The sequence below is a fragment of the Chanos chanos genome, chromosome 5, assembly GCF_902362185.1.
Source record: "Chanos chanos chromosome 5, fChaCha1.1, whole genome shotgun sequence".
NCBI lineage: Eukaryota > Metazoa > Chordata > Actinopteri > Gonorynchiformes > Chanidae > Chanos > Chanos chanos.
In genome coordinates this window covers 41,428,567-41,454,295 of record NC_044499.1, presented here as the reverse complement: position 1 = coordinate 41,454,295, position 25,729 = coordinate 41,428,567, and the positions used below count along the sequence as shown (strand labels likewise).

The 25,729-nt window shown below is 42.0% G+C and overlaps 3 protein-coding genes across 4 annotated transcripts in view; all 3 read right to left on the bottom strand.

Annotated features, from left to right (window-relative positions):
- LOC115811441 (zinc finger protein OZF) overlaps positions 1–25,729 on the bottom strand; it is an 83,398-nt gene that overhangs the window by 28,823 nt on the left and 28,846 nt on the right. The window lies entirely within an intron of this gene.
- On the bottom strand, positions 236–5,175 carry arg1 (arginase 1). 2 transcript variants are annotated; one of them, XM_030773637.1, is made up of 8 exons: positions 5,020–5,173; positions 4,769–4,841; positions 2,811–2,985; positions 2,523–2,682; positions 2,108–2,202; positions 1,620–1,724; positions 1,318–1,454; positions 236–588 (listed from the first exon to the last, which is right to left on the bottom strand). In XM_030773637.1, the coding sequence occupies exons 1-8, from the start codon at positions 5,113–5,115 to the stop codon at positions 425–427; spliced, it is 1,005 nt and encodes a 334-aa protein (XP_030629497.1). In that variant the 5' UTR covers positions 5,116–5,173; the 3' UTR covers positions 236–424. The 2 variants fall into 2 exon arrangements, with proteins under 2 accessions (XP_030629497.1, XP_030629498.1); XM_030773638.1 differs by lacking the exons at positions 2,108–2,202; positions 2,523–2,682 and having other exon boundaries at positions 5,020–5,175.
- Positions 5,605–25,574, bottom strand: heatr1 (HEAT repeat containing 1). Its single transcript, XM_030773629.1, has 45 exons — positions 25,544–25,574; positions 24,958–25,111; positions 24,483–24,699; positions 24,114–24,255; positions 23,400–23,501; positions 22,959–23,105; positions 22,484–22,695; positions 22,085–22,212; positions 21,417–21,525; positions 21,134–21,244; positions 20,828–20,945; positions 20,517–20,624; positions 20,246–20,341; positions 20,051–20,139; positions 19,545–19,756; positions 19,269–19,390; positions 18,828–19,022; positions 18,475–18,643; positions 17,954–18,102; positions 17,522–17,714; positions 17,115–17,287; positions 16,652–16,807; positions 16,203–16,445; positions 15,707–15,838; positions 15,455–15,558; positions 15,124–15,270; positions 14,840–14,958; positions 14,167–14,288; positions 13,739–13,867; positions 13,311–13,541; positions 12,931–13,060; positions 12,485–12,645; positions 12,338–12,390; positions 12,038–12,161; positions 11,776–11,916; positions 11,064–11,365; positions 10,676–10,826; positions 10,244–10,402; positions 9,859–9,993; positions 9,614–9,718; positions 9,125–9,293; positions 8,095–8,270; positions 6,904–7,062; positions 6,648–6,756; positions 5,605–6,173 (listed from the first exon to the last, which is right to left on the bottom strand). The coding sequence occupies exons 2-45, from the start codon at positions 25,097–25,099 to the stop codon at positions 6,085–6,087; spliced, it is 6,480 nt and encodes a 2,159-aa protein (XP_030629489.1). The 5' UTR covers positions 25,100–25,111; positions 25,544–25,574; the 3' UTR covers positions 5,605–6,084.

Genomic DNA, 25,729 nt, shown 5'->3' with positions numbered 1-25,729 from the left:
AGTAATACTGAAATAAGGTCACTGACATGCAGTAAGCCACGTACTATGGCCTTATGAAGAATGCATGGATGAATGAGAACATCTCAATGCATGTGTAACAGGCTATTGATAATATGTAAAGTCATATGGTCTTAAGTCTTCCATTAGGTTCTTAAGACGAGGGCTACATGCATGGACATGTACTGTACTCTTCATACATACTTATGATATAATGTAAAAACAGTGTATCATATTGTACATTAATCACAGGTAAAAAGAAAGTAAAGTTATATTTATTGAAAATAAAACAATGTCTAAGTGTTCACAATCATATAACCCATATGGCCAAAGTATGAAATGCTATATGCAAATAAAAATTCAGTAATAAAATTTGAATTTAGAGAACAAGTGTACATTTTCCAACAGAAATAGCTCTGTTTTCTGCTCAGGGTTCTGGCATTTTGTAATCTGGTGAATGAGATCCCTCACGGACACGTCCAAAGCAGCCAAGAAGCAAATCCACTGCTGTGTTGACCGTGGATTTAATCTCTTCCTCTGTCTTCCCACGCTTTGGATTCACCTCAACCATATCCACTGCTGAGAGCAGACCTGTATGGAACACCTCACAATTCAGAACTCTATGTAAAAAGAATTCATCCTGTAATTTTTTTCCCCAAATTTTGTGATGTGTAGATGCATCCAATTTCCTCGTGAGAATACTTTAAAGTAGTCTAGATTTAGTCTGGTGAATAGACTAGCATGTTACCAAATCAAAAACACTGCTCTATAAAGTACAGCTCTGTTGATAGAACATGTCAGAACAGAAACCCTGGTATGAATACTCAGGGGCTATCTGTAGAGAAGTGTTAGGAGCTATAAATCTGTGTAGTATTAAAAATTCAGCTCATGATTAAAGTTCATAGGGTCATCATGAAATCACTCATTAAGAAAATGAAAATATATGAACCCCCCAAACTTATCCTACTTCAGGCTGTCTGCACTGACTGAGCAAACAGGCAAGAAGGACCAAGAACCAAAAGGCTCTGACTGAGAGAAGTATAATAGCCAGACGGGTGAGGTCACGGTTAGTGATTGAGATGAACTGCTCCAGAGGACCTTCTTTACAGCACTTCACAGAATAAATATTTTCTGCCTTTATGTATAAGAACGTAAAATTGACTTCAACAAAAGCAGCATTGCTATATTACAAGCTCTTTCAATGGATGTCATATGCTTAAGGAAGCATGCGACAGGCATTAGACAGTATATGATAATGTATGATGCATTCTGGGCAGGTTACTGCTGAGAGCGTCTCATGTTGAACGTGTGCTGTCTGACCTGTTTGACAGATGTACTCTGTGATGTAAATGCCCTCCCTGTAGCTTAGACCTCCCACCACTGGTGTCCCTGTAGCGGGTGTTATAGATGGGTCCAGGGCATCAATGTCATAACTTAGATGGATTGGCTTTTTCACCCTGTGAATAAAAACCCGTTCAATATCGTCATTTTTTCAAATATTAATATTATACATTTGAATGGAATGGCGCGTGTTTGAAAACTGAACGACCACTACCATTGACCATAACTGCAACAATGCGGTAAAGAACAATTACATGATGACATCAGTAAAATGTACCCACTTTGAAAAGATGTGATCACACGTCTGCTCCATGACTTTAGCTATTCCAAGGCGATCCACTTCTGTCATCGAAAAGACTTTTATACCCAAGCGCTTTAGAATGTAACTGAAATATAAATCATCATTATGAAGCGATGACTGACTGCATTTTGTCCTGAATCGTTTTCATGCAGTAGTTTGGCTTTCTCATTAAGCTGCCTTGAAAAAATAATACTAGTAATTACAACAGTTTATGTAAACAGAGGCTTTCTATAAATAGCACAGCTCTCCTTACATGACACTGTGATGAAACGACTTCAGCCAAGGGGCTGATATGTCACGGTGCCAAACCTCTTTAAATTTATCTATTAAATACATGTTTTAGGCATATTTGATTAACATAAGTTGTTATAGCTGGTTATGCAGTGTTTTTTAGTGTATCATTACACAGCTACATATACACCTCTGATGAACTGGAAGATGAGAGTATTTTTCACCACTGACACTCACTGTTCCTCTGGGTCAACGTCTCTCAAGCCAATATAGACGATGTCTTTCGCTGCGATGCAAGGTTTTATCCATGAGAAATTTGGCATTACAGGGATCTAAAATTATACAAAAGATAATAATAAAAAATAATTCATTCCCCAAATGATGGAAAATATGGACAAGACACCCTGCATTTATGCCTTAATGTAAAGATGCATTAATATGCCATTTAATCTATGTTGTTCAGTATTTGACAAACAAAAGGCATCATGCATCAAAGATTAACAGTGACTGTATTATAAAAGCACATTATAACAAGGATGAAAACATTAGCAAACTAGTCGAGCGATCAGTATTTGACTGTCAAATATGAGTATTTAAATATGCAAAAGTGTATAGTACAGTGCATTTAAATCTTAGGGAGAAAGAGACAAACCTTGGAGTGCAGTTCATGGATTAGGTAAGACATCGGTTGGCCATGGATATTCCCGGTGGGGCTGGTTAAAGGGGTGTTAATGTCTGCATGGGCATCCACCCATACAACACTCAGCTCATTTCGTGAGGAGGCATGGCCTTGGATCGAGCCAATCGCCAAACTGTAAGAAACCATTGAATACATTGAATAAACTGGGAGCACAGTACCTCTCTCAGTAGCTCAAGCAAGTGTTATTGCTTTTGTTAGGGCGGCTGAATATGAAAAGTATGACCATAGAAAATGACACACCTGTGATCTCCTCCTAACATTACACAGGTATGTCCATCATTTTTTACTCTCTCGACGGCGCTGGCAAGCTGCTCATTAGCACGGCCCACTGTCCGTGGCCTCTTAACTCTTCCAATAGGTTCATCATTAGGCACCTCCTCAAATATCAAATTCCCATAGTCCTTCACTATACAACCTGTGTACAGTGGGGTAAAAACAGAGGTAAACAGACTGTTTCGAATAAAGAAATGCAGTGAAAGAGGTGGACTTACAGGCTAAAATTGATACACTTTAGTTTTTTTCTCATAAAGAGCAAATTCTGAAAGTCATCTATGTAATGACTGACAGGGCAACAAACTTGTGGTTATATGTGTAACCAAAATACACGTCTCATAAACCCTGGCATATACTCACTGGTGAAATGAGTTACTGATTTGATATATGCTTTACTTGTCTCTCACACATCTTTAATGTCTTCTTCTAACCTCGTTTCTCATTCCTTTCTCTTTAAAGACACATCACACTGTTTTACCCACTGATCCAAAGTAAGCATGTCACTGCATGACACTGTTATTCTCCTCTCTGTAATGCACACACATAAACCGGAGGGTGGTACAAGTTTTGTTAGCCTGGTCCTATCAGATCTCGTCTTGCCGTTCCATGAATAAAACAGAACATGCGCCTGGCACTATTCTGTCACGCAGACTCGACAATCATTCAGGCCATACAAACGCAGACAGCAACAGTGAACCTTCTAAACAAGCTCATCCCGTGTACTAATCCTCTTCCTATCCCTCTGTATTTACTGCTGCCCACGTGCAACACTCTTTGTGACATCTTAACGATGAATAGCTATCAAGCGAACTGTTCAAGGTGCTCACTAAGAAGACACAACTCTGGGCCATTTTCTAATGTCTTATTTAAACTGATGAACTCATTCCCAGTTAGTAATGTGTTGTTCATATGTGTTGTTAATCTGAGTGCATGTTAGTGGAAATGTCTGTTTATTCTTCTACCTAATGCTGTTTGTTTAGTTATAAAAGCGCCGTTATATTCCATTTACGGAATTATAGCCAGTTGGGCTGCACGATAATTGACTGCGTAACGATAGGTACAATGTAAGTAATGTGTATTAAGGTGAAAGGGTTACTTTGCATGAAATAGATTACTGAGAAAAATACTGAGGTTGATAATCATAAAATGCTGAGTCGAATCAGCAATTTATTAAATATACTTAAAACAGTGAAAGTATCACATTCTTTGTTCCTTTCGAGGGTACGTCAATAAGAAAAAACATTGGATTTTAGTGACTTATTTTTTTATAAAATAAATTGCTCCACAAATGAATCTGAGGAAAATCTTGTGCAGTGAAACTTGATGTTAAGTCTGTCAACATCTTAAAAAATTGATGAACAGACGTTAATGGCAAATGGTCCTCCCCACCGCTCCGAGAAAACATCACTCTCTTTACAAAGATTACCATGACTTCTTTGGTCTGTTGTAATTTTCCCCCCTTCAACCGTCAAACAAATTCAGTTGGAAACAGAGCTGGAGTATAATCGTGTCTATGCTGTCGAGCAGACTTCATGATAAGACCATAGTGATCAAGTGCTGTCTAGATCCAGGTTTAGGATACCATATTCTATGTACATAACCAGTATACTGCATAAAGTTGCGCCAACTAGATTATTTCACAGTGTTGACTTCATGCCTATACACTACGACCCGCTAAAGATGGATTAATAACACACAGTATCGACTTTTTAATTAACGGTAGCAGACAAACGTTACTAATCCCACATTTAATTTACATTTGGAAAAAGTTTAGGGCTGTATACAAAACTATAGTGACAATTAGTCACAAATAGCGGTATATTTAAAAAACAAGACTACCAATGTCCAGTTATGCAAATGAACTGACAGAATTAATAGTTCCATTCAATGAAGAGCTGTATTTAGGAGCTTGTAAAGAGCGTTACCTTGCCCTTTAAGCTTCTCAACCAATCCGGCGGCGCGAATAAGGTCCGGTCCTCTCTCCACTCCATCCCTCGGCTACAGTAGGACAGTAATTTATGGCACCCCATGAATTACCAACAAAAGACCATCTGACAGATGAGGTAAGTCTTGACTTTCAATTAGTTTTGAAAGACTTGGAAACCGGACCTCAGTAAATGCTTGAATGTCACAGTGCGTGTGTAGGTTGATTTCGATATAGCGGCTACTTCCTCACCTGTCCTTTGGAAAAAGGCGCACCAATTATTCCGACGGAATGATGACCTCTCCTCAGTGTTCCAAAAGCAGATCGCAAACCGATCGAGCTCCTCATGACGCAACCAATCCGTGGGACACACTGTTCTTCAGCTATCGCTCTCTTTAAACGTCTCTCTGAAATCAAAGTGGATTACGTTGTGTGACGACACATACGAACGTGCAATAGTAGAGAGCCAGAGTGAGGCTGCAGCCTTCTGCCTGGCACCTGCAGATGCTTGTTGGTCCGTCTGGGTAAAGGTACATTGACCCATTTCTAACGGACTTTTGGAAAACGTCGATTCTAGTTTTTGCTGTTGTTGCTGTGTGTTTGTTTGCCTTCAACTGTAGTCTTCTAAATGTTTGCAGATAGATGAACAGCTTATGTGCATAACATATTGCCTCTGGTATGACAGTTTTGAATACACACATTTTTTTCACTCAATAAAAGAAAGACAAGTTTTCTGAACAGTTTTTTTTTAATGAAACCTTTTATATAGTTTCATATGTCTCACTGATTCATACACTGAGAATCATAACACGATCAATAGAGAAAATATTCAATGTTTATCATTCTATGTCATAAAACATTCCTTCTAAAAACAACAAGGAAAATCAAACCACTCATTTCTGTATATTTTTACAAATACAGCCTTGCTTAAAATCTATTTCTGCACATCCATGGCAACATCCAAGTGTGATAAGTCACATATGAACCCAAAGGGTCAAGGTGCCCTCAGCGTCCATGTCAACGACCGCCCTTATGAGCAGACTGACGCACGATTCCAAGGACTGGTTAATGAGTAAAGCTGGAGTATTAGAAAAGTGAAGAAAGCCTCAAATGGGATGGCACCTGTGGTGAAGTGGTCTCTGTGATCTCTAGTGACACAGGAGAGTTTATAAGGAATGTTTGTAGGGGTTATCCCTTCTTCTCAAGGAGGCTAGAATTGACCGTGGGCAGATAATAACGCTAAGGATTGGGTGACAGGAGAGAGAAAGTACGCTCAGATCTTATGCTTCATACGACAACACAAAGAGGTGGTAGCCGTTAAAAGTAGCTCTGCAGGGGTTCTCCCAAGATGTTCTCCATCTCCTGAATGACTTTCTGTACCTGGTGTTCCACCTCTTCACATTCATCTGAAAGACAAACGCATTTTTATCAGGTTTATACACATACACACTTAGTGGCAGGGTTGAAAGTAGTCAAGCATAGCATAACAACAGATAACAGAAACAAAATATTCGTATTTTCTCCAGAGCAAAGTCAAGCAGATTCAGGTAGACTACCCCCGAGGAAGCTGAAGAGAAAAACTAAATCCAGTTTTGTTAATGTGAACAGAGCAAACTTGTGTCAGCAGGCTACACTCCTTTGGCAGACAATGAGAATTCAAGAGATTGAGTATTCTTATGTAAGATCACAAAAATCCCTCCCCCAAAAAATCACAAAAAATATAACACATCTATCCTCTGTGATAGAGTAAAGGAACTCCAACCAGTATACATTCACACATGAGGGGAGGAACTCTGTTAAAACTGCCAATATCTCACAAAGTCACAACCTAACATATTAGTGGGCCAGTCATGAGACTGGATTCAAATTACTGGTCTTACCCTCCATGAGTTCGGCCAAGAATGGGATCGTCTCTGGTAACAGCACCATATAGTTCTCCTTTAATTTGCCTGCCAGCTCTAGCAACATGAGCAGGGCAGAGAACCGCACCTGTAAGTATACAAAGAGAGATTCAGTGAAATACAAAGCTCATTTCTGAAACTGTCCTGCACACACTAAAAAGAGAAGTTTTGTGCAATCGAGGTTTATGGACTTTTCCCACAGATCTTATCATAAGGTTTGTTTCAGTAGCATTACCTTGGAGGAGCTGTGTCGTGTCTTCAGAAGTATCTGATAGTTGAGAACTTTCCACTGTGAGTCGTCTCTCATAGCAACAGAGAACTGGGCTATGCAGGGTATTAGGTGCTTGGTGACTCTGGTCTGATAGACATCCTCACCTCCCAACATGTTTTCCAACTACAAACAGGTACGACAGACAAATACACCACGGGTTATGACAAAGGACACGTCAAGGCCTGTCTAGCCAATTAGGCTAAATCCTGGCAAATGCCAATCTCTACAACACTGTTTCCTGAACTATTTTCTCCTGCGGCACACTATTTACTATGGAAAAATCCCATGGCACACCACCATGGCATTACAAATATAAAATCCCCGCTAACAATGCACAATGGACCCGGAGTAGAGGAATCTGCTGTGAACGTGAACCCATAGCTTAAGTATTGATAATTGTATTATCTGTCGCTCACTGCTTTAATTCTTTTTTTCTGTTTGGCGTTACAAGAGGGGGATGTGTCAGGTTCATGGTCAGACATCCTTTTTAAGTATTTGTCCATTTTCTTTCTATGCCTTTCAGTTACACTGCATGGCAATTATTAGCGGACAACTGCGGGCTATAATCTGCTACTTTTGAATGCAGCTAAGTCGCTGTGCTGCATGCAAGGTGTGATTGGCTGTTAATTTTCCCTGCGGCTCACCCGGGCAGCTCTCATGACACACCAGTGTGCCGTGGCACTCAGTTCTACCGGATTTGCTTTTTTTTTTGTACCCGGCTAGCTCAGTCGGTAGAGCACGAGGCTCTTAATTTCAGGATCGTGGGTTTGAGCCCAGCGTTGGGCAAGGTTACCGTGGGGCAGCCGTGGTCTAAAGGTCAGAGAACCGGGCTTGTGAAGGGTTGCCTTTTTGGGGCAGCCGTAGTTTAGAGGTTAGAGAACCGGGCCTGTGAAAGAAGCGTTGCCGGTTCGATTCCCAGGACTGACACCCACGGCTGTGTACCCTTGAGCAAGGCATTTAACCCCCAATACCCCCCAGGCACAAAAAGGAATGCTGCCCGCTGCTCCTGCGTCTGTGTTCACTACCGGTGTGTTGGATGGGTTAAATGCAACGGACAAATTCACTGCTCACTGTTCACAGTGTGTGTGCACAATCACAGAGATTTACATTTACAATATAGCTAAATATTAATGATGGGAAGAGTGCAGTTCTCACCTGATCCACCAGAGGGCCCATAAGAGCATCTGCTCGCTCTTTACTGAGGAAGCGCTGCGTGTCATACAGGAAGATCTTATGCAGGCAGTCCAGCACAAACTGGAGCAGCAAACAGCTCTTCACTACATTATCATCATCATCATCATCATCATCATCCTGGCCAAAGAAAGGCTCCTCTGTGCCAATCAAAAGAGAAAAGCAAGAGAGAAAAGCAACATCCCAGTGAGAAACATGTGCAACCAGCTCTACTAAGATGACTGGTACAACAGAGAGACTGGCAGATATTTAGAAGTATGGAGAATTTAGTCCAGGTTAAGTTTGCTTTGTGTGTGTGTGTGTGTGTAGCACAGGCCCTAACCTAGGATCGGAAGAAAAGGAAAAGTATATTGTGGAAAGCTGAACACTACATACAGACAACAGATTCTTTGGCACCATTGCTGTGTCTTGACAGGACTAGGGCACGGTTTCTCTGGGTGGAAGCAGTAATGATACTGGTATTAAAAGAACGAGTGGCCATCTTATCAGAGAAAGGCAAGCAAGCCAGGGAGAGGGAGGCGCATTAGGGTAACTCTGGCCTTTTGCTGTTCCAGATCAACTCCTGCAGACTGCAGTTTGGTAAGTCATTTCACTGTTGAATACTCTATACTGATAAACCAAAATAGGATTCACTGCTGTTCCAGTCTGGTAAATCAGCTTTGACTATGTTTGCTCAAATATGGGTGATACATGTTTCTGTGTTTTATCTTTGAAATCATTCTTTGAGTCATTGACAGCCAATTCAAGCTTGTAGTGCCCACATGTCCTCCAGAAGTGAATAAATCTTACACACAAAGCAGATTCAAACAACCATAGCATTAGCTTCACTGAAAGTAAAGATTCTCTCTTTCTGTCCCAAATAAAATGAATACTAACATAACTGTATGTCTTTTCGTGCTGAAGGAAAACCACTGCAGATGAAAACCACACACACACACACACACACACACACACACACACTCTCTCTCTCTCTGTGGGGGGCTGAGGCACATACCTGTGACTGAAAGATTGAGCTGGCGGAGAAGGTCTGAGAACGGTTTGACCAGCTGGCCGGCAAACAGCACAAAGAGCCCCTTAAGTTTGTCTGCAATGCAGTCAGACAGTCTGTAGAACGTAAGGAGTCGATCTCTGGGCGCACCGTCTGTCTTACTCCAGTCAAACAGCTACGTAAAAGAGGAAATGATTCAAAATTCATTTCAGTTCAACAACTGAATAAAAGGAGGAGGCAATGAACAGCAGGAGCTGTGGGATGTCAGACCTGTGGTCTCAAGTTCAACATTTTGAGCTCAAAAAGTCTGACGGTGACATAACTTCGATTGTTTTATAGCAATTATGAGTGTTTAAAGCGCAAACACTGTATACATTTCCACTGACACTTAAAAGGAGCTTGAACAAAACGGTGATTAGACATAAAAAAAAAAGGGATTTAGTAAAACATTGATGCCTCAAACCTTAAAAGTGAGGACATGTCAGAGTGGCTTACCTTGAAGAAAAGAGGCCTGAAGGTGACCTCCGACAGCTTCATAACCATGACCAACAGACTATCGATCACATAGCCCTCAATTTCCTTAGTCTTCTCCAGATCTCCCTGTTAAAGAGTATATACATACATAATTATGTACTCAATGCAACTTAAAGCTGTGTTCAATTTTCCAGCATAACTTCTTTTTTTGTAAAGCAGCTTGACATTCCACTGTGAGTTTTTAAAAGAGACAAACATTGTGATACCTGACAGTGTTGGGCTCGCAAATCAAGAGCAGACAAGAAGAATGAAGTCAGCTCTGACTGGTGGGAGTTGAGCTGATCCTTCTCCATGTGGCTGATGTGTTCTTTCAGGATGATCATCAGGGGACCAATACGGTTCTACATACACACAGGAGAATGAGGAGAAACTTTGAGAAAACAAAACAGATCCTCAATGTCCATTTATCCCAAACCACTCTTAGTCCACTCAAACCAAACCTTCCAGATGTACAGTCTTCAAACCTGTATTCAACTTCTTCACAGCCTAACAGAACTCCTTGGTCAGAGTACTCGTGAATGCAAAAAGTTTTACAAGCTACACTGAAACACACATTTCTAACATAGATTCCCCATTAAAAGTCAGACCAACCTGTTTTGAGTCAACCATTTTTCCGTAGCACTTGGCTATGGTGGGCATTAGGACCCTGGGGGGAACCTTTGTGGCGAGGGTGGTCTTGAGGGACGTAAGCCGCACGGCCAGCTGTGGACACGACATGAGATGCTCCGCTACGCCTGTCAGACGCGTCACCTAGGAGACCACACAGACATCAGAAATGTAATAAACAGTTGTTGGATTTACAGCATCACAGCCCAAACTCACAACTGACCTTCATCAAATTCACAAAATCTAACAAACAAGTGTCACTCTAGACCAAAACATTAACATTAACAACATAATGTTTGAGTCAAGAGGTTGGAGGGAAGAGGTTGGACATTTCATCCGTTTTAATATCAGTGACTGAAATGACCTTTTAACCCTGAATATTGTGGATGTGTGTCATTGCGTGTCTTTAATGCTTACCTGTGTGAGTGTGTCCTGCAGGTAGGGACTAATGAAGTGAGGCAAGGTCTCTGACACACGCTGCAGGGCTGTGACAGCACTCAAAAGGTAAATCTCATTAGACAACAGCTCCTTACGCTCCTTCAGAGCCTGGAGCACAGCCGGCATCAACCTGACACACACACACACACACACACACACACACACAACACACACACACAGACGCAAAGACACAGCATTAATGAAGAACCACACTGGACAACATGTATTTCCCTTTAGATTTCAAGTCTTTGATAATCAAATAAGCGGTTTGTCTAAACATATATAAAGCTATATAAACTATTTAAAAGATCTCTATTCATCCCAGTGTCAACTGCCAGAGGTGTGTGTGGGTTCACTCTTTCTGTACCTGTGCAGTTGTGGGATGGCCAAAGCCTTCAGTGTGCTGGTCACCTCAGCCACACACAGCAGCGCACTGCCCATCACGTTCTTTTCCTCTTCCACAGAAGCCACCAGCTCCACAGTACGACTCAGCACTGGCACAAACACCTCTGGGTGGCCAGAGCCAAAATTACGGCACAGCAGTTTCAGACTATACAGGGCAGTTTGTCTGTTAATGGCTTGCTCATCCTCCTCCTCGGCGCCGGCCTGTCCGTGACTCCTACCCACTATACTTAGCAGGTCTCCAATCAAGTTCAACAGCCCCGTCACCTGTGAAAGACGCTTCAGGAGGTTAATATAGAAACTCAACAATTACAGTGCTTACAAAAGTTATCTGCATCTGACAAGCCATGTGAGGGTCAGGCAATACTCAATGTCCTAATTAACAAAAAAAAAAAATCATTAACTTTATAACTACACTGTCTCATTACTATTTACATTACTTTTACATTTATTCATTTAACAGACGCTTTTATCCAAATCGACGTCCAAAGTAGGCATAACATACAGTAAACCAAACATATAGCCATTACGGAGTTGTCTGTCGCAGCGTCGCGGCTATTTCTGCCTAATTTGCCCTGTATGGAAGTCAAAAACAGTCTACTGTTGAGGTAAGGGTTTAAACTGACAGAGAGAACGACATTTTTCACTAGGGAGCTGAGATAATTGTTTGTGCTGACCTGTTCCTCCTCCCACTGGGTCCTCTGCTGCAGTTTGTTATTCAGCAGTTCCATGGCCTTCCTCCTCACCGACGCCAGCTCATTACCCATGAGCCCTCGCACCACCGTGATGAACGTGTCCGTAGGCAGCAGGGCATTCACCTGAGATGAGATGTCATAACTTATAAACATGTGATGCTCCAGGTGATCTATTACCATAATGTGATCTGCAGTCAGGGATTACATACACAGATCCACTTTGGCTGAAGGTGGTTGGTCTTACCTTGTCCAGGACATCATAGGATTTGTTGAGCAGAGCTCTCCAGAACTTTGCTGTGGGTTTATCAGAGTTCTGCTCCACGCCACGGGCCACAGTGTGGATGTAGCGCAAGATCTCCTCCAGCATACTGACAGATCAAAAGAAAAAAAAAAAAAAAAAGAGTTGAAAAAAGAAAAACACCCAGAAAGATATTTATTGACGCAACACCTTTTTCAGCTTTAGAAAAGCCTCAATTTCCAAACGTAATACAAAAATGACCCAAGTTGCTTCCTCAAAGCACAGGCTGGTAAACAAAGGGCTTACCTTTGCTGGAGATTCTGTAAATTGCTTTCACTGATATCTCCAGAGTCAGCCACCTGTGAAGTACATGACGCACGGACAGAGTTACTCATATTTCATCTGAGAGCATTTCATGTCAAAGTGGTGAGCGGCGATTTGACGGTCTGTTACCTTTCCCACAAAGCTGTTGGAAGCCAGCAGCTGAGCCATGAAAGACACAGAGAGAAATGTAAAATGCCGCAACTCTTTTCCGCTGTGACTGTCCACGTCAAAGATCAGATCCTCAATCGTCTCTTTCCTCTTGCCTCCACGAGTTCTCTTCTTTTCAGTAACTGGAAAGAGAACAGATCACTGCTCAAGAGATCTTCTCTATGCTCAATGCTTAGCCCGGAGTCCAATTCTTAGGAGAAACACTCATTTATACTTTTCCTCAGTCCAATGTCAGGTACTGAAGTATACTACCATACTACATGCTAAAAATACTAGGAGTCATCTGTGTAAATGCTAGGGACACCTAAATACTTTGGATGTGGCTGAAATCTTGATCTTAAAAGTTAACACAAATGTATTCTCAGCTATATGAGTAACCTGGTAGCAAACAGAAGTTGGTTTCTTACCCTCTTCTTTGTCCTGAGGTAGGGCCATGAGATACTGTAGGATTTTGATGAGGGATGTAAGCTGATCTTCAACCTCAAACTCACAGCACACACAGATCCAGAACTCTAGATCACCCTCCAGAGCAGCATCCTGGACACAGATAAGGAACATCAACCTTTCAGTACATTCACTCAGATGCTCAAAAGGTATAAACCTCTATGTACAACTTTCCTTCATTCTCTAAATATAATTCTGAATCACTTTCCCACGGCTGAAACAAGCACTGTCAGCTCCGTCAAAGACTTGACCCCGAAAAGGGCGAGAACCAGGGCTCAAGGTAGCTGTTGGTGAAGGACAGTCTCCAAAAAAGAAAGTGTTGAACAAAACTGTGCTCACTTACTTTGTCAGCTCCGCCGGTGCTGGCACCGGCGTGCGTGGCATGCTGTTTGAAGAGGAGTAGCATTAGGACCCAGAGGAAGCGGGCAGGCCCCAGTGTGCCCACCAGCTGGCCGAGGATGGGCAGGCGTCTGTGCTCGGGCACGTGGGGCAAAGCATCAGTAAACACGTGCATGATACGAGTCACCACAATCTCCACATGTCCCTCAGACTTGGCACCTTCACCTTCATGAGCCTAAAAAGGTAAAGTAAGAATATCAAATTTTACGTCTGAAACACATATCCACACGCAGACAGCTAACATTCACCCAACAGACAAATTATTCTCTTAATCTCCTACACGCAGAATTTAAAACAGAGTAGAGAAATATTCTTTCCACGTTTCCCTCAGTGGCTCGGTAAAATCCACCGATCTTTGCCAAGCAAACCCACCTGTATGAGAGCAGGAATGACCGTCTGTACGGTCTTATTGATGACCTGGAAACTGTAGGCGTCGTCCAGTCGCATGATGCTGGCGCCCATGAAGGTGAAAATGGGCATAATGTTGTGAAGCACTTTCTCCTGTAGTGAGAAGACAAGAGAAGAGCAGATGTGAGTTCACCGCACACAATGGCACAACGGGAAAAGAGGTGGAAATCAAGAGAGAGACAGAAAGAAAGAGAAAAACAGAACATTGTGTTCACTGTCTTTTTCTACACGCCCCTGTTAAAAAAAATACGATCTAAAGTGCAGCAGATAAAGGATCCTATATATAGGATATTGCAGGGGCTCACTTTTGTCTCTGAGAGGTGGAATTTTATCATAAGCATTTATGATTAGTGTGTATGTATGTGAAAGAAAAGGCGTAGAGGAGAACTCACAGGGAAAATGCCCGCCACAGTGCCCAGCAGGAGCAGGGCGTGGTGATGAGTCTGAGGAACAGCCGACGCCCGCACGCACTGAACGATAAGCTCCACGTTAAATTTATCCTCATCCAACACGTCTGCACAACACAAACGCAAAACAAATCACATCACAAAACTCCTGACAGGGAGCAGTGTAGCAGCAGTGCTATTGCTGTATATCTGATTTAGCTTACGCTTCATGTTTACAACATGAAAAAGCAATGCCAGAGCTAAAACGTGAAAAACAGAGTGGGAAAGCTGCCATTTCATCAAAGACTCTCTTTCATTTAAAAAAACAAAAAAGAAATAATTTTAACGATGACATCTTAGAAGTAAAAATGGGAATGTCATTTTTTTTGCTGTTGTTGTTGATGTTGCATGGCTGGCTGGGTTAGATCTGTACACTAGCGCTCAGTGAGTGACTGGTTCAAATCCCAGGGAAGGCATTTCACCGTTGCCAATGTGTTTTTGAAAGAGACAAAGTGCTCCAGTTGTGGTGCAGCACCACCTGTCTCTACCACTCCAATTACAGAATGAGAGCCTAGAAAAGGAGCAAGGCTACTCAATGGCACCACTGTAGTTAAATATAAGTGATGCAACGCGGTGTGAATGTTGGAGTTATGTTAGATATGTGAGAGGTGGGCTGTACCCTTGCTGACTGGCCCTCCATCAGGAGAGAGTTTCTGGCAGATGTTCAGCAGACAGCTAAGGATCAGCTGTTTGGTGTATTCATTATTTTCCTGCTCTGCTGCAGCTGGGTCTAGACACCTTCAGGACAGAGAGACATGTCAGACGGCCAAACATTCATTGGTTGTTTCTAAGACAAAAGGATTTGACTATATTGAAGTAGAACAAAGCAGATAAAATACAGAGAGTACTGTACGGAACGATGGTTAGTATTTGTTTCACATCACGTTGAGCTGTTTGTTTTACCTGGAGAGGAGGCTGAAGAGTGGAGGTACCAGTAACTGAGGTCTCCTCAGCTTCTTCTTGTGTTGGAGCAGCTCCAGAATCAGCGTAACCCTGGGCCAGGACACAGCGCCCTCTTCAGGTGTCACTGTAGCATCTTCCTGAGCTTTCCTAACAATTGAAAAGGTGGACACAAATGTTTAATAGTTTGCAATATAACCATGAGTTAAAATATAAATAATATAGACGTGATTAAATGCAGTACGTTAAAACACCTGTCCTTTGAGATGATTTTCTTAAATTAAAAAAAAAAAAAAAGTCATCCTTTTGTCCAAATATTTGTCGGGTTACTCACTTCTGCAACATCTTGCTCCTGCGAGTCTGCTGCAGCGTGCTTGAGACTTTAGGTTTTTCTGGAGGGCTCAACTCTCTGGCCACCAACTCTGCATCCACTGTAATCTACAGAAAACAGATACATACTCAGAGTTGTTTAACAGGCATCCCTAAGGGCTAGCTGTCTTCTCTAATGCCGAGAAAGAGAAAAACAAACTAACAGATTCCACTATGAATCCGTAAGTACTTGTTATTTTATTGTTTGGCTACACACCCCTTTGAAGACGCTACTGATGGTTTGGGCACAGACTGGGTTTTTGTTCTCCACCAACATATCAAACATCACACACAGAAGTTTCTGCTGGATCTTCTCATCTCCCAGGGCAGCAAAGAATGGTTTAGTAATCTGTGGGTGGATGTAAGGAAGTAGAGAGAAAGTCACGAAAGTCACAACTAAGGAAGAAGTCGCAAACATCACAAATGGGGGGAAAAAAAAAAAGTCAGATAAAGTCGTTATTACGCTGATATTAGAGGAATCTGTTGATGTGGTCTGGGCAAACTAAAGCGAAGACAGATTTATATTTACATTTTTTCATTTGGCAGACACTTTTATCCAAAGCTACTTCCAAGACAGGCAGAATACAAAACAAGCATACAGCCTTAAGAAGCAGTCTGTTGCATAAGTGATAACTCAAGCTTTGAGGCGCGACTCATGAAATCAACAAAATAGTCATGAGCACCAGACTTGATCGATGTGCTACAACTCTCACCTGCTCCAGGGCTATGATCTGGAAGCTGGGTAGATTAGGGTGGGGCTGATCGGCAGTTCCCATCGCCTTGATGAAGACCTCCAGGCTTCTGGAGTCACGGGCCAGGAGAGGAGCAGACTGTTCAGTGTACTTGCCAAGCAGCAGCTGCAGGAGCAGGGCCTCGTCTGGCAGAAGGGAGGGGGTGTCTGGACCACGTTCGTCCAGCAGACACTCTAACGCAGGCACCAGAGCAGCCAACACGGGCTGAACCAAAGAGAACGGTCAAGATTTAAACTAGAGCGACTTTCCGAAGAAGAACGACGTCTAACTACCCATTACCACAGCACGGAGGTATTAATACGACAATAACCGATGACAAAAACATACTAGTCTTATGTCAATCTAAAATCTGCACCAACTACTGTCCCCCATACTTCAAATAAAGAGTTTAATAGATAGTTTTCTCCTACCTCTCCATTGACCTCCTGCAGGGCTCTGAGCAGGGCTTTGGCTGTGTAGGATGGGCAGCTGGCAGACTGGACACACTGCAGTAGCTGCTCCAGAGATGCTAAGAGTTTGCTCTTTCTCTTCTCTGAGATGGCCTCTTCATAGATCTTACCTAGGATCTGAACACCACACAATACTAGACTTCAGTTCACTGATATTCAACTAAGTCACTCATTTAATATATTAAAATTGGAAACTGAAAGCTTCAGGACCTTTCCAACTGAACAGAACAAATATTGTACAAGCTATCTAAGAGCAAAGAACATTCTGGTCAAGTCATGGATTTTATAGTGCCGACTGAGCACACTAACAACATGCAGTACTGAGATGATAGTCTGGACCGGATTAACAGAAAATGGAATATGTGAGGTGAACATACAAGACACCATTACTGTGTATGACTGTAAGTGTTCCCCTGTGACTAACCTGTCTGAGATACATAGGATCAGCCACCAGCTCCTCTGTGCTTTTGAGCAACCTCTCCACCAGGGGGTGATATGGAGAGCCTGTGACCCCCAACAAGGCCTGCAGGACAGCTACAGAAGCTCTGCGCACCTCAGATATTCTGGAGCACAGACACACCAGCAGAGATGGTACCACTGCGGGGAAACACACAGTCACACTGATGTTAATCCACACATGATGAGTGTGCCTGTATGCCTGGACGCATTAGGTGCACAGACAGAGAGCTGAACAAGAACTGCTCCCCTGGTTCAAATTCTAAAACTGAGGTCTTTCCAATTCCTACTCCATGTTCATACATGCACATCCAGTTTCAGCAGTGAGCAGAAACTAATTCGATGAATAGAAAATTAAATCTGTGTAGGTGGTACCTGGTGATGAAGTAGAGGCCAGTAGGTTGAGAGTTTTAACGGTCTGGGTACTGAGCAAAGCTTTGCCCACGTACAGCGCCTGGGTCTGCAGGACAGCGCTCACTTTACAGTCCAGCTGGTCTCCAAGGTTACAGCTGTAGCCCCACAGCAGGGACAGGAACCGGAAGAGCTCAAGAGGATCGCTCAAGTGCACCTTCAAAGAAAAAAAAAAAAAACATAGCAGTTTCAAAACTATGTGCGTATATTTACAAAGAAGTTATCAGTTCAAAGATTCTCTCAAAGATCACCAAACTGTGAAACAATAACTGTGTCTAAGTCACTAATCTTCCACTGTCTCACAATTTTTCACAATACCTTACGCACCTGCTCAACCTAGGTGACCTTTCTTGAAAAATCTGAACTGTGTCTGGCATAACTAGCATAATGAAGTACCTGAAGTAACGGCTGCAGGAGGGCCCTAAAGTTAAGGGCCATAGGCCCTTGACTGGCCCCTGACACGATGACTTCAAATAGATGACACAGTAAACGCAGGTAACAGCACGTGTTGGTGTCAAGCTTCTCTGGGTTCCACCAGGTTTCACCTGAATGACAAACATACAAACCACAGTCAGTCTTACGAGTGTCATTAAACAGTACTGAATAACGCAGACAATTAATTAGCACAATTAGCCACACAGCTCTGAGGACTGTGAATGAATAGCCAAATTTTACACTCACAAAAGTCTCTTACAAGATGCATAACATAACCACATAAAATAATAAAGGTCAGATAAATGATATTTCCACATGACACCTAGTTGTATGTGGGGTAAAAGTAACTTTAACAGTTCAAACATAAAGTTTGTTCAGTGAATCATATGAAGCACTGCCACCTGAATCATGAGGGTTCTTCAGCGCTAATGGTCAGACAGATTAGTTAGACGGGTTATACAGGTAGAGAATGAGCATTGCACCTTTAAACGTGGCCTGTGGGCATTTGAGGGAGGTAATGAATAGTTTGAGAAGAGAAAGGAGCAAGAGGCCATGGACTCTCTCAGCTCTGCCTCCTGAACGCAGCTGGTAGAGGTATTCTCCCAACCATTCACACAGTGGCAAAGACGAGTCCATTGGATCATCATAAACCTGGACACACACGGACACACAGGTATACATACAGGTATAATTTACTGCATATGGGCTATTTGACACAACATATCTCTTCGCACTGACAGACCTGAAGAGAAACGGGACTGACGAGAAACAAAACTAGAGGGGAATGGACAAAGACACCGCGACACTGGTGTATATGCGTCTACAGTTCCCGTACCTCTGTGGAGTCCATAGTGAGGAGCTGCAGTAAGGAAGGTTCCAGAAGGCTGTAGACTCTCTGGACAGTGTGAAGGTGCTGACTCTCACAGAGAGCCTCCAGGCCCTGTCTCAGAGCATGACAAAAGACCACAAACGCCACTCTGTCTCTAACACTGTCCTTCAGTCTGCCCAGCGCCTCACACATACACTCCATCTGAGGGACAAACAAGACACCGATGTCAAAATCAACCCACACACACAGTTAAATTGTGGAGGTTTCTGTCAATCCTCTAAGTTTTGAATTTATGAAGCCTAAACTGAAAGTCTGGTTAGCGTCCCTGTCAAAATTCAACTGAGAGACTAAAACTAAATTTCTTCAGTTCTACTCTCCCAGACGTGTACAAATAAAAGACTTTGAAAATCTTTCTTTTTTTTTTTTTTTACAGATCATCATCCTTACAGTACTGCGTTTGGTGGAGGGATCCATGCTGGCCAGGTTTTTAGTCAGAGTTGTGATGAGCATCTGATTGGCCACTCCTATGACATCAGCCTGAGCGGTTTTCTTCAACACATCCTGCAGCACTGTCAAAGACAACATTCACTAAACACTCACAGAAATGAACCAAAACACACAACAACCCTCTCACAGAAGCTTCAGTCTTCAGTGCAGGATTTTTCATTTTCCAATGACTGTTAACTTTCAAGGGAATTTCTAACTGCAGGATTACATAGCTACCCTTGACCCAGCCCTGTGTGAGGGGATGCTGGGAGAACAGAGTGGTTTGAGCCACATGGGAGGACAGCTCCAGCTCGGCCGAATCTGAGTCGGGAGACGTCACTACCAGGAAAGGCAGCATCTCCCAGTAAATACGGGCCTGCAGGTCAGGGTTGCCCTTGACAACACGGGGGTCATCAAGAACTCGGATGGTCTCTTTCAACACATCAGACCTGCGGCGATAAAAAATTCATGAGTGCAAATAAAGCTGTAAAGAGGGCAAAACTTCCCCTGCACTCTTTAACATGTTTGATTTCATAATATCGTAGTGGTCATTTCACATACACTACATCAACATATGGCCACTGCATGACATGTAATATACATTGATGACTTAAAACACAGAAACAAACACGTACAGGCCTTCTCTTTGTACATTACAAACCCTTCAAAATGTACATCTCTTTTCAGTGAAGTGACTGTTATTTAGAAAGTTCATACCCACAGTTGCTGACTGTGCTACTTACCAGTCTGTCGTCTCTAAGACGCTGACCCTGTGGAGCAGGGAGAGCAAACTGCTCACGGTTTCCTCCGAATCCATGCGATCAAAATACAGCTGTGGAGGAAAATGCGAACATGCAATGAGCTTAGTTCTTTAACGGAGAGAAATAAATCACACGACACGAGCGACCAAAAAAGGCGAAGCAAACCAGTCTTCTCACCTCCACGGCGGCGAGGGCTCCGCGCACCACCGCTGGCACATCGTCCTTCATTCGCTCCAGTAACGCGTCCCTCAGAAACACCTCCTCAAAATCCTCCTGCCAAAACACACAGGTTCAGCCAAGAACATTACAGCACAACTCCTGATACCCCTAAAACAGTTTAATAGCTGTTGATGTAGGTCTGACTGTGCATCATCCTAGGGGTTCAGTCCTCACCACACAGCAGTCTAAATCGTAATCAAAGACAAGGGTGCGGTGCATATACACTCACCTGTCCTGAGGAGAGGGTCTCTTTGATGTAGTCCAGAGCCATGTTCCTCACAGTGGGAAGTGAATGATTCAGACTCAGTACCAGAGATGTGTTTGAATCAGCCAGGATCTGATCACAGCATTACAAAAAAACACAGTACAAGGTCTCATTAAATGTTTAGTCATACGATAAGAACTCATCCCTCACAGAACGCAAAGCTTAAGCACACCGCATTGTCTACAGATCTGAGAACACAAATGTATTGAACACGCTTCCAATGACGAAACATCAATCAGCTCACACATTTCAGTCTCAACTCATGCTAACCCTACCTTATATTTCCCACTGCTCATGGTGAGAGAGATGAACTGGTGAAAGATGTTCTTGTCTTGTTCAGATGATGGATCACTAACATAGCTCTCCAGGACTCTGTCCAAAGCCCCTGGGTACCTGGCAGAACAGGCAGTATTAAATTATAAACACTGACTGTCAAGTTAAGCACCGAGGTAGGAGGAAGAAAATCAGTGGCTGTCGGAACACAATGAAGAACTGCAACAGAAATTATTTGTGTATCTCTGGTTTAGTAAAAAAAAAAAAACCGCTTATTTCACAACATTTGAACTTCAGCAAAAACTTACTTGGATTCAAAGAGTCGGACAAACGGCTGCATCCTCTGATTAAGGGCCGAGATTTGATCTGCAGAGAGCTGACTCTGGATGCCATGAGAGAGATATTCCTCAAGAAGAAGTCTGTGTGTGAGAGAGATTCAAGGCCCTTCAGAGGCAGACACTACCCACAGATAACTAAAAGAACAGCTTCCAAAATATTTATCTCTGTTCACTGTTTAATCCAAAGGGTCTGGGTCTGCATTACATATGAATTTAATATTCAGTAACTTTAGTTGAATGTAGCTGTTTTTACTTGGCGACAGTGTTTTCCAGGCCGTTGGTGAGTGGAAGGTTCTGGAGGATGGAGTCAAAGAGACTGCTGTGGTTTGTCTTCTCTGAGTCCTCCTCATTCATCTGTTCATCTGTCAGGGAGAGAGAAACGTGCACCAGACTGAACATATCATGACCATGACAGTTTGACTACATAAGACAGCATTTGGTACTGGGTTAGCATTTCGGAAGATGCAGCCTCAGTTAACAACCCTGGCTTCAAAAAGTAGTCCTACACTAAAACAAGCATGTTACTATCAGTTATACCAACAACGCACAGGAGTTTATAACCAGACCACAAATTATAATCCTCCTCACCAGACTACACAATCTTCAGTCTCAGAGTTCACTACATTCTGTTCTGCAATCTACAGATGATCCATGTGGTTTCTGATTTAATGCGGTTTCATTTATGTGCTTATCAATTCAGAACATTTCAGTTTAGTATCTTAATGCACAAAATATTTCCAAATAAACAGAAATACAATTTATTAAGAATCTGCAAGAAGTCAAAAATGTTGGAAAAAAATGTAAGGATGCGAATACTTTCTGAAGGCACAGTGTATCGAATGATGTAGAAAATTCAGTCTAAATAATAAAAACTAACCGGCGCTACAGAATCTGAGAAACATCGAGAGAGATACTGACCACTCTGTGTGACAACACTACGGATGAGATGGGGGAGAAGGCAACGGAGCAAGGGGCTGACGTCATGAACTGCTGCTATGTCCTGCAGCGCAGGCACCAGAGAGGTCACGGAACACAAGTATCTAAACACTCTGCAAAGAAGAGCGAAAAAAATCAGAGTGAAAGGATTACAACTCAATGAAAGTAAATTATAGAGGATTTTAGCAACTAGGTGGAAAACATTCTCTTTAGTTGGTCAAATAGAGTATGAATAAGAAACATAAAAAGTGGTATGAGGACTACTTAAATTGTTCTAATTTTCTTTATGAAACTGACCAAACAAACAGAAGATTTTCTTCTTCCAAAATCAAAGAACAGATATATATTTCCTTCAATACATAAACATAAGTCTGGGAAACTCACTTTGGACCAACTGCAATTTCTTTCTGATTCTGCAGGAGAACAATGAGGCAACCCAGGCCCTCCCTGGCTAGCACTGGAGTTTTACACAAGGACCTGCTGAGCTGCCCTGCCAATGCATCCACCAGATGGGCCTCCATCACCACCTTCACTGCCAACTGGCACACAATCATGTAGGAGGCAGCCTTATAGTCAGACAAAGCCGACTTCAGACCCTGCAGATAGATATCAGATATCAGGTAGAATCAGGAGATAAATACAGATTAGATTTTCTCTGTGCAGTCTTGTATACTCTTTATTAGAGAAATAAATGATGGTATGTTTGAAAGGATAGCTTAAAGTCACAGTGACATATGGATTTAATCTTGTAGCTGTGCTATGCGAATCCATAAACATCCACACTTAGCATCTTATTGCTGCGCTACTTCATTAACACATTTTTAAAAAACTCAGTAGATCTTTTCAATTTGGGTTTTACCAGTTGCACGTAGGGAAGTAACTTGGCTATGATGGAGTCTGTGATCTTCTCCACTGCCTCCAGAGCAGGTACAATGGTCGAAGCATAGAAGGAGAAAATAACTCGCAGCTGGGCACAGCTGCCATCCTGAACAAATCCAGTGTAGGCCTGTAATAAAAAAAAAAAGGTAATTATTTAACCGACCGCTTCCATTACTTTATTTTTCCTTGAGGAAGGGAAATCATCTATAAAGTAACGACCTAGTCTGCTAGCAGCTAGTAAACAACTGCTTGTGTAACAGTATATTTAAGAGTAAAATCTCTTTCACTTGGCAGCAAAGTATTACATTTGATTTTAGATGGAGATATTACAAATCCAAAACAGAACATTTGCGACTTAGTAACAGCATTTTTTAATCACAGACATATAGTATATGTATAGACAGATATTCTGACTTCTTACCTTGACAGAATCGGTGACCATAGTACAAATGAAATCCATGAAGCCCATATCTTTATAACAGTGAGTGAGAAGAGTACCTCTAGCCAGAGGGACCCCAGGTTTCTGTAAATGTAACAATGATAATATAGTCATCAAACAGCAGGACATATACATCAACTTGTTTAAAAAAAAAACACTTCCAATGAACTTGAAAACATGCAATGTGTTCGCCTGTTATTTTATTCTAATAAAACATAAGAAAAATATCAACCCTCTTCTGACTTGCTCTAAGGGAGCAAAGTTAGACAGTGATGTTTTAGATTCTTCCTTTTCTATGGAACGCTCCACTGTGTCATAAATGTCAAAAATGTTGTGATATTTATGACATCTCTATTCCAAAGTATAATAAAGAAAAAAAAATAACTGAAGTTGACTGACATACATGTACATTCATGAGATTTTTATTAAATAATGTTTATTTACGGGGATCTGTCGTGCCTCTGATATAAACAGATATAAAATGTCACAACATGTTTGCTTTTTTCTGAATCATGTTTTCCTAAATTGGTATTTATTTGGTACTTTAGTGCATAGCTCTTCTCCAACATAAAAAAAAGGCAAAGAATGGCAACTCAAGGAAAACCAGAACATCATTGTCCAACTTCTTTCCCATTCACACCGACTGACTCCCATCTCTCTTGAAAGAATGCACATATGACAGATAAGATGGAATACCTGAAGCCCATGTAGCCAGTTCCACCTGTGTGTAGGATCCTCTATATTTAACAGCTGTATAACTCTGACAAACATTTTGGTCTCATGGTATGGCAAGGCACAGGCAATTAAACTGTCTGGGTTGTACAAGTGAATGTGGAACCTGCCAGGAATTTGAGAGGGGGAAAAAAAAACAAAAACATGTTAACGACTGAGTGTATCTGAACCCATGAATGCACACTGGGGAAAATTATAATTATGCAAGACAAAAAAGTACATTAGATACAACAAATTCTCACTGAAATTATGCGCTTGATAAATAAAGCATGAACTGAAAACCGTAATGACAGTATAAAGTGGTTGCTTGGTGAAATAAAGAAAGAAAATCACCTGTGAATGAGCCACTCGATGCATTTAAGTGCTGGCTTGAGCAAGAAGTAAGGTGAGACGCGTGTGAGGAACAGAGAAATTCCCTTGTCCAGTTTCTGGTTGACCTCTTTAGACTGCACACTGCGCTCCAGTCCCAAAGAGGCAGGGTTAAATAACGTCTCCTGAAACTCTGTGAATGCTGCTTCAATGCCAAGCAGCTCATCTAATCCAGTGCAACCTAACAATTGCCAATACACGAAAAAGACAATGGTTATATGTGTAGACCATTACAAATGAGCACAGTGATAAAAACTTATCATCTGGCAGTCATAAAGAGGCTAAATTCACCAGATTGGAGGTTGCAATAAAGTGTTGCCTTGCTGACTGTTAGCATAATTGTTATTGTTGTGGTCATACTAAAGATTGACAGATTGAACTCCACTTTCTATTAACTCAGTTCGGCAGGCTGAACTAGATTTTTCTTATGATGGCTTACCAAGCGCATAGAAGGTACTTCTGTCCATACTAGCAGCCTCCTTAGGGTCAAAGAGGAGAGAGGCAACCTCCCGACGGGTAAAAAGATTTGGATCATTTTGCGGCAAGGCAAGCCGCTTCAGTTGGTGGGCTAAAGATGTCATCTTGAATGATTCCTGAGACATTTAAAGACACCAAAGTGATTACACAGAGCTCGCGATTAAATAGCTCCAACTTCAATGTGTGGGCATTTTCAAGCATTCACGTGGCTAAACAGACATGCACTTATTTGGTTAACGATCAAAACTGTCACGACTGGTCAGAAACCTGATGTCAGTAAATTAAAAATCTGAACTAACAGTGATGACAAACGCGATTTTACGATCCTGCATGACTACATTATGACTTTGAGAACGCAATGTATGTACACAGGTAGCTATGCGACCAGGATAGCTAGCTAAATTGAACTTCGTGGACCATCCTGTTAAGGCTGACTTCACGTTCTCCATTTTCAGAAACAAAGGACAACTCACCACAAACTGGAGTATATATGTCAATACAATCTATCCAGAAACTACAACGAATGGATATCTTTATAAGGTACTTGCCTTGTTTCAGCACGGCACCTCAGGTTCCACATGTGTGCGATGAACTTCTTCGCACTGTATACGAAAAGACCGACAGATCAAATCAAAGCTTTGCCGCCATCTACCGTTCTGGAATGTAATAACTTTGTGGCTTCACCAGAGCGCACAATGTCTGAATTTGTGGAAATAAATAAATAAATAAATAAA